This window comes from Engystomops pustulosus, chromosome 5 (genome assembly GCF_040894005.1).
Source record: "Engystomops pustulosus chromosome 5, aEngPut4.maternal, whole genome shotgun sequence".
Lineage (NCBI taxonomy): Eukaryota > Metazoa > Chordata > Amphibia > Anura > Leptodactylidae > Engystomops > Engystomops pustulosus.
The window spans coordinates 195,372,322-195,385,481 of NC_092415.1; the positions used below are offsets into that span (position 1 = coordinate 195,372,322).

Consider the following 13,160-nt stretch of genomic DNA (forward strand, 5'->3'; position numbering starts at 1 on the left):
AAAGATGTAGTCAGCTTGAATTGTAGCAGGAGTTCAAGAGTAAGTCAACTTTGCTCAGCAGCTATGGTGGTTATTAAGTTTTATTAGGAATAAATAGTTGCTTGTTACAGCATCGGATATGGATCATTTCACTTTAACGCATCTTTATTTGAGACTGCATAACCTCAATTGTGAGAAGTCTTATCTCTTGGGTCCAATGTTCTCTGATTAGGGAGATGGTCAGTCCATAAGACTGATGAAGATAACCGTGTACAGTACTTGGCTTGATCTAAATCAGTTCCACTCATGGAGCCACAGTCATCAGTGGAATTCTTAGCGATGGAGCCCCTGATGGCCAGACTCTAGGGCAGTGATGGCGAACCTTTTAGAGGCCGAGTGCCCAAACTACAAGCCAAAATCCTGCTTATTTATCGCGAGGTGCCAACCAAAAATTAAAGCAGTAACTTATTGCTCCCTGTTCAACAACTTTCAAGCATATTGGCCTCTAAGGACAGCAACACAGTAGAAAGATGGAACATTTTCATCAGTTTAGCTTCTTTCCAGTGTCCCTCTGTACACAGAGATTCGTGGGGCCAGCAAGAGATCCTCCAAAACGAATTCTTCCCTGTCTAATTCTCCCTCTTCCTACAGTTACAAGTAGTACAGTTACAGTCAGTTTCAAAATATGACTGGAAGCAGCATCTTTTAAGTTGCTTGGAACTGCAGGAAGATTCTTTGAGTCCTGTCTGGTGTGCTGGGGCGATGGCCCGGGTGCCCACAAAAACGGCTCCGAGTGCCGCCTCTGGCACCCGTGCCATAGGTTCGCCATCACTGCTCTAGGGCAATAACAATATTGCATTTTAATAGCTAAAACTTAAGGGTGCATTCAACTGTGCCATTTATGTTGCGTTTTAAAACGTGATGCAAAGGCTGTTTTGATTTGCCGTTGCATAAACATGATGTTAACACAGTGCATTTACACTGTGTTAACATTGGGGTACGTTAACTTAACGCAAATCTCCTCAAAAAAGCCTTTGCCTTTGGTTTCAAAACACAATGTAAACACCACGTGTGAACGCAGCCTTAACATTGTGAAATTCGCAAAACAGCTGAGTGACCTTTAGTAGACACATATGGGATCAGAGTGGGACTGCAGGGTCCATAGGTAAAATCTTTTCACAGAGCCCATGAAATATCTATTTTGCAAATTCCTAAAACAAAACTGGCTTGATTTCTAGTCCTTGCCTTGGACTGTTCTAGAATGTTCTAGGAAACCTGTCAGCAACCTGTTGACTGGCATTTGCCTTTTAGCATAGTCCCTACTAGCTCTGTAGGCCCCCAAATTATTAGTCCTCAGATGGTGTAATTGAGAAGGACCTGGCAGGATGGATACTAGTTGGATAAGTATTATCTGTTAGATCAGTCATCCAATGCATCTACTCTATAGAAATCTAACTAATAAACTAGGGAATTTGCTATATAATTTACACACATTATTATAGGGTGGCCGAAATGTTGCATGTTGAAAAATATCTGTATAGTGAGGGTCTGCAGAACCCAAGCACTGCCTGAGGGTCCAGCAAGCTCAGGGGCCCACAGGTGGAATCACCTGTACACCTGTGGGCCAATCCGAGTTTGTATAGGATAGACGTCTTGTAATGTAGTATTGCAAAACCAAGTACTACTCTCATCCTCATGTTCAGTATATTTGATGGAGAACATATAAAACATGTATAAATCTTCCACTAACGCATTCTATCACTCCTACAGAAATATAACACCCGTGTCGGAGATAAGGGGACGCAGCTCTCTGGAGGACAGAAGCAGCGAATAGCCATAGCAAGAGCGCTGATCCGCCAACCCAAAATCCTGCTACTGGATGAGGCCACATCTGCTCTGGATACAGAGAGTGAGAAGGTAAAACAGAACTGCACAAAATATCATAGATATTCTGTTTTCTATGTATATATGTACAGTATTCTATGTATGCTGCAAATTCTGAATATACATTATAGTCAACATATATAACAGTTTTATGCTAGGTCCTGCTTGGCATAGAATTACGCTAAAGCAAGCTTGCGCCGTACATACGTTCCCCATAGACAGCTATGGTGCACGGGCTTGGTACGGTGAGGGCAACAATCTCTCACCGTTCCAAGCCATAGCTGCAAAAAGATAGAGCCTTCTCTATCTTTGCCCATATCTACGGCCATGTGGCTCGAATTTTCTCTCGCGGGCTACGGCACGGCAGGCATATTTTCATGTGCATTAAGCCTTAGTGTTTTTGTGTATGTAATTAAATATAACATTTCTTTCTCCCCCTCAGGTGGTACAAGAAGCTCTGGATAAAGCTCGGGAAGGTCGCACGTGTATCGTCATCGCTCACCGGCTCTCCACCATTCAGAACGCTGATAAAATCGCTGTTATCCAGAATGGGAAAGTGGTAGAACTGGGGACACATCAGCAGCTCCTACAGATGAAGGGCGTCTATCACTCACTGGTCACAATACAGCTCGGACCCACATGAGAAGGAGACAAGACCGGACAATGCCGCCTCTCTGAGGTTTACCAAATACACTGGTGTTAATGTAAAGCCAAAGGCCAGTACTATGGACGATGCCCTGGTGCCAGTCAAGTCGGACCCGACAGAGTGCAGATCTCCCCTTAATCACTCCCACAATGATCCAACCTAAAATGATGAAAATTGATACCAAGCTCAATAAGAATTGGTTATATCTTCACGGTATATTCAGTATATGGCTGTAATACGCAAAGCTGCTGGGAAAGACACTGACATTTGGACCAGGATAATTAGAGACAACTGTACTACACGACGGTGGAAATCTTATCACAGAATTGAAAGCCAAAGAATTTATTTACTCATTAGTATAATGGGACTTGTATAATTACAATAAAGAGTGTTCTGTTTTTGCAAAAAGAGCACCGCGCTTCTCCAGTGGCGGTACCCGGCATTGCAGCCTGGGCCCATTGAGAAGATCAAACCTAAAAGGCCATCCCTTACTATAATTTCAGGTGACTCCTTTAATTTAGACTTAATTTTGTTTTATCTAAAATATTTTTATATATAATTTTTCCTTGATATTTTGTAAACTGTTAATATATATTATTTAATGCCAAGATCACTTTTTTGATCACTTGATGATGAGAGGATTATTTTATTGCTGCTATCTCTACAACACTCCAGTACTGGAATCAGGTTTTTGACCAGAGTTTTAAAATATTAAACTTTTTTCTTATCATTTCAACTTGTTTCCTTGGAATTACTTCTCCATAAACTAAATATCCTGGTATTTACACAATATTATCAGCACCATGCAAAAATTACAAGAAACTATTATATCACTACAGGCTTATCAACAATGCAATTAGGTTTCAGGTCTTCCTGAATGTACTATGTTTGCCCGTATGTACTATTAGGGTACATGGGCATATGGACATAGCAGAGTCTCGTGCAGAGTTGTAAAAAAGCCGCATCTACTGCAGATATGCCAGGAGGTACAGGATCGACTTTTTACGCGACTTTTTTCAAAAGTCGCAGTTCAGAAATCTGGCCTTACACTGCCTTAAAGGAAACCTACCACCACGGATCTACCAATTAAGGTAGATTGGGTGGTAGGTGCCTCTATTATACGTGAGGATAGCCCTTTTAAGGGCTAATCATAACGTCCCCTGTATTTTTTTTATAACAATTATTTCCCTAATTTGCTAATTATCTAAAAATGCTACTGGGGAGTGGAGTGGCCAGAGCTGAGGCTACACGGCGTGGCTACTCCACACCCCAGAAGCCTCTTTGATCCTCCTACCAGATGTCTTCGGCGCGCAGCTCCTCGTACACAAAGCCAGAGCTCTGCACATGTGCAGTAGCTCCAATTTCGGAGCAGAGACCGTGAAGCCGTGGACCTACGTTCTGCCCATGCCCAGAACGCCAGCTCCGCCGACGAGGGCGCGCAACTATATCTGTCAGCCTCAGCTCTGGCTACTCCACGCCCCAGTAGCCTCTTTAGATAATTAGCATATTAGGGGAATAAAAGTTATAAAATGATACAGGGGACGTGAGGGTAAGCCCACAAAAGGGTTTTCCTCATGTATAATAGAGGCACCTACCACCCGATCTACCTTAATGGGTAGATCCGTGTTGGTAGGTTTCCTTTAAAGGGGTTTTCCCACGAACAGAAGTTAGGCCCTATCCACAGCCAGAGGGGGCATACGTCAGTATGTCAGTGTGGTTTGTTTATAATCCTTCATCCTGGTGGTAGATTTATTTTAAACTAGCAGACAGAATGATACATCTGTTGGTTAGTGCTTCTATGTTTTGCCCACTTTTTGGAGTTTAAAAGTCGCAAAACTCAGCTATTACCACCGTAAAGCCAAAATGGTCACGGAGTCCTACTCCACATCTCTGATTATTACATTGAAAACATACCTGGTACCACAGGGATTCACAACATTTATTTATCAGGGTCTATTTATGGCATAGAAGCACTGAAAAGAAAACAATTTTTGTGCACTGCAATAAATAGTGATTATTTTTGCTTCTATGCCACCTCCACACCATGTGCCTGCATACTTTTTGTGTTTACTCTGAGTTTATTGAGAAATAATGAAAGTAGAAAGAGCACATGAAAATTGAATAAACTGAAAATGATAGTTGGGTTACGCAGAACCGAGTATGATATGTACAACACAGCCAATGAAACAGCGCTACAGTATGAGAAACCGCTAGCACATTAAGAACACTAAATGGATACCATAACCACTGAAGGGTGGTAACTTACAAGAAAGAAAGGAAACATAAAGAAAGGAAAAAAGGAGCAAGAAAGAAAGTGAAAAGATAAGGGAAAGGAGGGTGGGAAAGGGTTAAGGAAATAGAGAAAGGGGGGGGGGGGGGTGTAGGGGTAACCGTCACCACAATCTAATATAACCTCTCTAAAGAATTAGCATGGGGTGTAAAAGCCTCAGTATGTGACTCAAATAGGTCCCGGAAGGCCTGGGAGTCCTGGAAGACTGGCCAAGGACTGCAAGAAGAAATTGGGGCACATTTACTAAGGGTCGCACGGTGCACTTTTGTCAGACCGTGCACGTTCTTCATGGCTAAAACAGCTTGCACTGGTATTTAAGAAATGTCTGCGCTGGGATTGTGTTGCACACGACCCTTTTGTGGCGCAGCTGCGCTGGCTTCCATGCGACACAAATTAGGGACTGTGGCGTCAGATAGTCTGACTGATTCCGACCAAGCGCCGTATTTAACTTTCAAATTGTGTCACACATGCAATGTTAAAGGTGCACCACAAAAAAGATGATGAATTCGGACCTGTGCAGGGAAGCGACACATTCATGACTTCAGGCGCAAGTTCTTAGTGAATTGTAGCAGGCAGTATTATAGAGGGACAATGCACTTTTAGTGAACTCAAATGAGTAAGTAAATGTGCCCCATTGTCTTATTTGGGGCTGCTGGGTCTCCACCAACTCCTCCATCCTCTAAATAAACCAAAATTGCTCCCAAGAGCTCCAAGACCCCATACAAATGTCCAGTGTAGCATCCCGACAAATAACCGACTGTCGCCCCCCCCCCCCATTTCTGACGCATGAAAGTCGGCGCCAAAGATTGCGCCAAATCCAATCTCGTGCGACACAATCCCCTTCTAAATAGCTGTCACAGTGCCGCAAATCCCGAAAATTTCTGACGAAAGTGCGATCCGCGGGACCCTTAGTAAATAAGCCCCTATATGTTAGACAGTTATTACACAGTAGACATATTATACATACAGTAATCAAAACAATGGCTGATTTATCATTTTTACCTAACACAATGTCATGGCTGATATTTCATGCATAGGAGTATTTTTACCTCACACACATGTAGACGTGGATGATAAATCATATTTGAGAGTATTATTACCTCACATAATGGCTGATATGTCTTATATTGGAGAAATATTACCTCAATAATACTTGGTCAATGTGTTTCTTCATGTATCTGCTCCATTCACTTCACACAATGTAGATGATGCTCCAGTACGCAGACAGACATGGGGCATATATCATAAATTATTGCTCTATTTTGCAGCTTCTGCATATGTTTTGTTGTGTTGGTGGCTGTGTGACAGGGAGGACAAGATTTCTGCCATTACTGTGTTCTTTATGGTGGAGGCCACTTACTGTCGAGTGAGTTTGCCAATAGAGGTAATTTTCCGTTATGTCTCCATTCATCCTTCTCGGAAAATAAGGGAAGAAAACATGTCCCCAGCCTGGGGTATTATAATACTCTGGGTTACCATATCAAAGTATACTGATATTACCACATACACCCCACACATACAATCAGCTTCTACATTATATATGAGAGGATTTTTACCTCAGAAATCATTATGGCTGCAGTCACACGTGGTGTTTTGAACCTGTTTTTGGCCTGTTTTTCAACAGTCCTTCAAAAACAGCATCCGTTTTTGATCAGCTTTAATTAAGACAATTGGTAAAACCTGTCAAAAATGGGTGCGTTTTCAAAAAAGCGCTCACGGACTGCTTAAATACGGGCCAAAAACTCGTGCAAACGCCACGTGTGACCGCAGCCTAAGAATTACCACATAAATTCATGCAGTCATCAAGTTTCCTCATGCATCTGCTCTCAGTTATCTTACATATAAACATGGCTGACATATACAGTATAGGAGAATTAATACCACAGCAATTCAAGTACAGGCAGTTCCCCGGGTTACGTACAAGATAGGGTCCGGAGGTTTGTTCTTAAGTTGAATTTGTATGTAAGTCGAAACTGTATATTTTAACATTGTAGTTTAAGACAAATTTTTTTTTTGCCCCAGTGAAAATTATAGTTTCAAAGTTTTTTGCTGTAATGGGACCAAGGATTATCAATAAAGCTTCATTACAGACACCTTACAGCGGATCATTGCAGTCTGGGACTATAGTAACATCCAGAGACTTCACCAGAGGTCACAGGGGTCCGTCTGTAACTAGGGGTCGTCTGTAAGTCGGGTGTCCTTAAGTAGGGGACCGCCAGTAATAGGATCATTAGTAGAGATGAGCGAGCACTAAAATGCTCGGGTACTCGTTATTCGAGACAAACTTTTCCCGATGCTCGAGTGCTCATCTCGAATAACGAGCCCCATTGAAGTCAATGGGAGACTCGAGCATTTTTCAAGGGGACCAAGGCTCTGCACAGGGAAGCTTGGCCAAACACCTGGGAACCTCAGAAAAGGATGGAAACACCACGGAAATGGACAGGAAACAGCAGGGGCAGCATGCATGGATGCCTCTGAGGCTGCATAATCGCACCATTATGCCAAAATTATGGGCAACAGCATGGCCATGACAGAGTGACAGAATGAAGCTAGATAGCATCTAAAACATCCAATAATTGACCCTGACACTATAGGGGACGGCATGCAGAGGCAGCGGCAGCAGCGGCAGGCTAGAGAGTGGCATGGCAACATACCCTAAATGGACTCAGGCTTCAAACCAATGGGTGGCAGAGAGGAACCAAAGGAGGTGAGCAAGAAGCGCTCAAATAATATCGGTACATGATAAAAGTTTGCCAGTATATTTTGTGGATTACACAGCAGGGTGGCGACAAAGTTAACATGGAAGCCATGAAAACAACCCAAAATTCTGCCTGACACAGCTCGTTTGATAAGGGGACCATGTATGGAGGCAGTGAACTAGTAGTAGATTAAAGGTGCTGCAGTTAAAACTATGTTAGTTGGATCTTGGCATGGAGCTGGCGCTCCGCTGCCAGGTGAGCTTTCGCCAATCCAAGCCCCTGTCTCTAGGCTACTCCCCAAACAGCACTTCTAAGAACCTTTTGTATAAGATCAAGTGTAGTAGCGTTCTTATAAGTTTGGGATATGGCGGGTGAGGGGAATGTAAACAGATGCGCAAGAAGCGCTGAAATAATATCGGTAAATGATAAAAGTTTGCCAGTATATTTTGTGGATAACACAGCAGGGTGGCGACAAAGTTAACAAGTTTGATGTGGAATGCCCTGTAATAGCTCTTGGGCGGTGTGCCTTTTATCGCCTAGGCTCAGCAGTTTGAGCACCGCCTGCTGTCGCTTAGAGACGGCACTGCTGCTGTGCCTAGAGCTACCGACTGATGGCGCCATGGCCACGGATGATAATTCGGAGGAGGAGGAGGTATACTAGGCCTTTGAGACCTGGACCGAGGTAGGCCCCGCAATTCTCTGCGTCGGCAGTATATGACCAGCCCCAGGGTCAGACTCGGTCCCAGCCTGCACCAAGTTAAGTGTAGTAGCGTTCTTATAAGTTTGGGATATGGCGGGTGAGGGGAATGTAAACAGATGCGCAAGAAGCGCATGATGCGCATGGAGCTGGCGCTCCGCTGCCAGGTGAGCTTTCGCCAATCCAAGCCCCTGTCTCTAGGCTACTCCCCAAACAGCACTTCTAAGAACCTTTTGTATAAGATCAAGTGTAGTAGCGTTCTTATAAGTTTAGGATATGGCGGGTGAGGGGAATGTAAACAGATGCGCAAGAAGCGCTGAAATAATATTGGTAAATGATAAAAGTTTGCCAGTATATTTTGTGGATAACACAGCAGGGTGGCGACAAAGTTAACAACTTTGATGTGGAATCCATGAAAACAACCCAAATTTCTGCCTGACACACCTCGTTTGATAAGGGGACGATGTATGGAGGCAGCTATATGGACGACTTTTGGAAGTAGCAATGGAGACAATGTGTGGAGGCTGCTATGGAGACAATTTAATTTGGATAGTGCCTGTATGTGGCAGTCCAAAAAAGTTTTCAAACCAGAGGAGCAGGTAGGTGGCCCTCCAGAAAAATGAAATAGATTGAGTGCCTGTATGTGGCAGTCCAAAAAAGTTTTCAAACCAGAGGAGCAGGTAGGTGGCCCTCCAGAAAAATGAAATAGATTGAGTGCCTGTATGTGGCAGTCCAAAAAAGTTTTCAAACCAGAGGAGCAGGTAGGTGGCCCTCCAGAAAAATTGAATAGATTGAGTGCCTGTATGTGGCAGTCCAAAAAAGTTTTCAAACAGAGGAGCAGGTAGGTGGCCCTCCAGAAAAATTGAATAGATTGAGTGCCTGTATGTGGCAGTCCAAAAAACTTTTCAAACCAGAGGAGCAGGTAGGTGGCCCTCCAGTAAAATGGAATAGATTGAGTGCCTGTATGTAGCAGTCCAAAAAAGTTTTCAAACCAGAGGAGCAGGTAGGTGGCCCTCCAGAAAAATTGAATAGATTGAGTGCCTGTATGTGGCACTCCCAAAAATTGTTTAAAACAGAGGACCGGGTCGGTGGCCCTCCAGAAAAATTAAATGCATAAAGTACTATAGCTAGAGCCAGTGGGCCCTGTCAAAAAATAGCCAGTTTCCTCTGCTTTACTGTACAAAGAGGAGGAGAAGGAGGAAAATGAGGAGGAGGAGGAGTGGATAAATTATTCAGGTTGAGCTTCCTTCACCTGGTGGAGATTGGAAATTAGGAGAAATCCATGCTTTATTCATCTTAATAAGCGTCAGCCTGTCAGCGCTGTCAGTCGACAGGCGTGTACGCTTATCGGTGATGATGCCACCAGCTGCACTGAAAACCCGCTCGGACAAGACGCTAGCGGCAGGGCAGGCAAGAACCTCCAATGCGTACAGCGCCAGTTCATGCCACATGTCCAGCTTTGAAACCCAGTAGTTGTAGGGAGCTGTGTGATCATTTAGGACGATGGTATGGTCAGCTACGTACTCCCTCACCATCTTTCTGTAAAGATCAGCCCTACTCTGCCGAGACTGGGGACAGGTGACAGTGTCTTGCTGGGGTGACATAAAGCTGGCAAAAGCCTTGTAAAGCGTACCCTTGCCAGTGCTGGACAAGCTGCCTGCTCGCCTACTCTCCCTCGCTACTTGTCCCGCAGAACTACGCACTCTGCCGCTAGCGCTGTCAGAAGGGAAATACTGTTTCAGCTTGTGCACCAGGGCCTGCTGGTATTCATGCATTCTCACACTCCTTTCCTCTCCAGGGATGAGAGTGGAAAGATTTTGCTTGTACCGTGGGTCCAGGAGAGTGAACACCCAGTAATCGGTGCTGGAATAAATTCTTTGAACGCGAGGGTCACGGGATAGGCAGCCTAGCATGAAATCTGCCATATGCGCCAGAGTACCAACGCGTAAGAATTCACTCCCCTCACTGGCCTGACTGTCCATTTCCTCCTCCTCCAACTCCTCCAACTCCTCTTCTTCTGCCCATACACGCTGAACAGTGAAGGACTCAACAATGGTCCCCTCTTGTGTCTCGCCAACATTCTCATCCTCTTCCTCCTCATCCTCCTCCACCTCCTCCGATATGCGCTGAGAAACAGACCTAAGGGTGCTTTGGCTATCAACAAGGGAATCTTCTTCCCCCGTCTCTTCTGACGCAAAGCTTCCGACTTCATGCTGATCAGAGAGTTTTTCAACAGGCCAAGCAGCGGGATGGTGAGGCTGATGATGGCGGCATCGCCACTGACCATCTGTTTTGACTCCTCAAAGTTACTCAGCACCTGACAGATATCAGACATCCACGTCCACTCCTCATTGTAGACTTGAGGAAGCTGACTGACCTGACTACCAGTTCTGGTGGAAGTTGACATCTGGCAGTCTACAATCGCTCGGCGCTGCTGGTAAACTCTGGATAACATGGTCAGTGTTGAATTCCACCTCGTGGGCACGTCGCACAACAGTCGGTGTGCGGGCAGTTGGTGGCGGCGCTGCGCTGCCCTGAGAGTGGCAGCATCTGTGCTGGACTTCCTGAAATGCGCACAGATGCGGCGCACCTTCGTGAGCAAATCAGACAGATTGGGGTATGTCTTGAGGAAACGCTGAACTATGAGATTTAACACATGGGCCAGGCATGGCACATGTGTCAGTCTGCCGAGTTGCAGAGCCGCCACCAGGTTACGGCCGTTGTCACACACAACCATGCCTGGCTTCAGGTTCAGCGGTGCCAGCCACAGATCAGTCTGCGCCGTGATGCCCTGTAATAGTTCTTGGGCGGTGTGCCTTTTATCGCCTAGGCTCAGCAGTTTGAGCACCGCCTGCTGTCGCTTAGCGACGGCACTGCTGCTGTGCCTAGAGCTACCGACTGATGGCGCCATGCCCACGGATGGTAGTTCGGAGGAGGAGGTGGAGGAGGGGTGGGAGGAGGCATAGTAGGCCTGAAACACCTGGACCGTGGTAGGCCCCGCAATCCTTGGCGTCGGCAGTATATGACCAGCCGCAGGGTCAGACTCGGTCCCAGCCTCCACCAAGTTAACCCAATGTGCCGTCAGCGATATATAGTGGCCCTGCCCGGCAGCACTCGTCCACGTGTCCGTGGTCAGGTGGACCTTGTCGGATGATGTTGTCTGACACGTGCTGGTGCAGGGCTGGGACGGCACATGGGGAAAAGTAGTGGCGGCTGGGGACCGAATACCGAGGGGCGGCCGCCGCCATGAGGTTGCGAAAGGCCTCGGTCTCTACTAGCCTATAGGGCAGCATCTCCAGGCTGAGCAATCTGGAGATGTGGACATTAAGGGCTTGGGCGTGCGAGTGGGTTGCACTATATTTGCGTTTCCGCACCAGCGTCTGGGGTATGGAGAGCTGAACGCTGGTGGATGCTGTGGAGGATCGTGGAGGCGACGATGGGGTTTTTGTGGCAGGGTCCTGGGCAGGGGGCTGACTATCAGCTGACACAGGGGAAGGAGCAGTGGTGTGCACGGCCGGAGGTGAACGGGCTTGTTGCCACTGAGTGGGGTGTTTAGCATTCATATGCCTGCGCATACTGGTGGTAGTTAAGCTATTAGTGGTGGAACCCCTGCTGATCCTGGTTTGGCAAATGTTGCACACCACAGTCCGTCGGTCATCCGGTGTTTCCTTAAAGAACCTCCAGACTTCTGAAAATCTAGCCCTCGCCGCAGGAGCCCTCGCCACGGGAGCTTCACTAGTTGACACATTTGGCGCTGATGCACCAGGTCTGGCCCTGCCTCTCCGTCTGGCCCCACCACTGCCTCTTCCAACCTGTTCTGGTCGAGGACTCTCCTCCGTCTCAGAAGCACTGTGTTCACCCGGCCTATCAACCCAGCTTGGGTCTGTCACCTCATCATCCTCCGATCCCTCAGTCTGCTCCCCCCTCGGACTTCCTGCCCTGACAACAACTTCCCCACTGTCTGACAACCGTGTCTCCTCATCGTCGGACACCTCTTTACACACTTCTTCCACTACGTCAAGAAGGTCATCATCACCCACAGACTGCGACTGGTGGAAAACCTGGGCATCGGAAAATTGCTCAGCAGCAACCGGACAAGTGGTTTGTGACTGTGGGAAGGGTCCAGAAAACAGTTCCTCAGAGTATGCCGGTTCAAATGCCAAATTTTCCTGGGAGGGGGCAGACAGGGGGGGAGGAGGCTGAGGTGCAGGAGCTGGAGGAGTGCCGATTTCGGTGACATGGGTGGACTGCGTGGAAGACTGACTGGTGGACAAATTGCTCGAAGCATTGTCGGCAATCCACGACATCACCTGTTCGCACTGTTCTGGCCTCAACAGTGCTCTACCACGAGTCCCAGTAACTTCAGACATGAACCTAGGGAGTGTAGCTCTGCGGCGTTCCCCTGCTCCCTCATCAGCAGGTGGTGTCTCACCCCGCCCAGGACCACGGCCTCTGACCCCTGCAGTAGTTGGACGCCCACGTCCCCGCCCTCGTCCTCTACCCCTAACCCTCGGGTTAAACATTTTGAAAATGAGAGTTATAACTTGAATTTTTTTTTTAACTTTTTTTTGTTTTTTTTGTTTTTTTTTGTGTTTTTTAGTTTTTAAAACCAAACGATGCTATCCTATTGCTATGGCTATTTTCTAGCCAAGTATGAAAGCACACTGCTATGCCAGATGAGATGACGCTGAGTTATGAAAAAAATAAACGTTAAATAAAAAAGGAAATGGCAGACTGTGCCTAATTGAAATACAACCCCGGGCCCTAATAAATTTTCCCACTTCGGTCTTTGCGATGGATATGTGCGTCACTAAGCGCAAAACACAGTGGTCGCAAGTCTCACTACAAATTGCTCACAATTTACTAGTAGATGCACTGCAGCAACTACAGCCACCAGCAGATCAACCAGAAATCAAATATATATAACGCTACTGTAGGCGTAATTAAGCCGTTTGGATTCTCCTA

The 13,160-nt window shown here is 46.3% G+C and overlaps 1 protein-coding gene across 6 annotated transcripts in view; it reads left to right on the forward strand.

The window, feature by feature from the left end:
• ABCB1 (ATP binding cassette subfamily B member 1) overlaps window positions 1-13,160 on the forward strand; it is a 207,857-nt gene that overhangs the window by 73,121 nt on the left and 121,576 nt on the right. For 2 of the 6 annotated variants that reach the window (XM_072154259.1, XM_072154253.1), the window contains exons 27-28: window positions 1,750-1,896; window positions 2,306-3,245. The exons of 1 other annotated variant lie outside the window; for it this stretch is intronic. In XM_072154259.1, the coding sequence (XP_072010360.1) occupies window positions 1,750-1,896; window positions 2,306-2,506 (348 nt within the window). In that variant the 3' untranslated portion in view covers window positions 2,507-3,245. Of the gene's footprint in view, window positions 1-1,749; window positions 1,897-2,305; window positions 3,246-5,355; window positions 5,416-6,104; window positions 6,184-13,160 lie in introns of those variants that run through there. 3 more of the 6 variants (XM_072154256.1, XM_072154251.1, XM_072154250.1) reach the window with 3 other exon arrangements.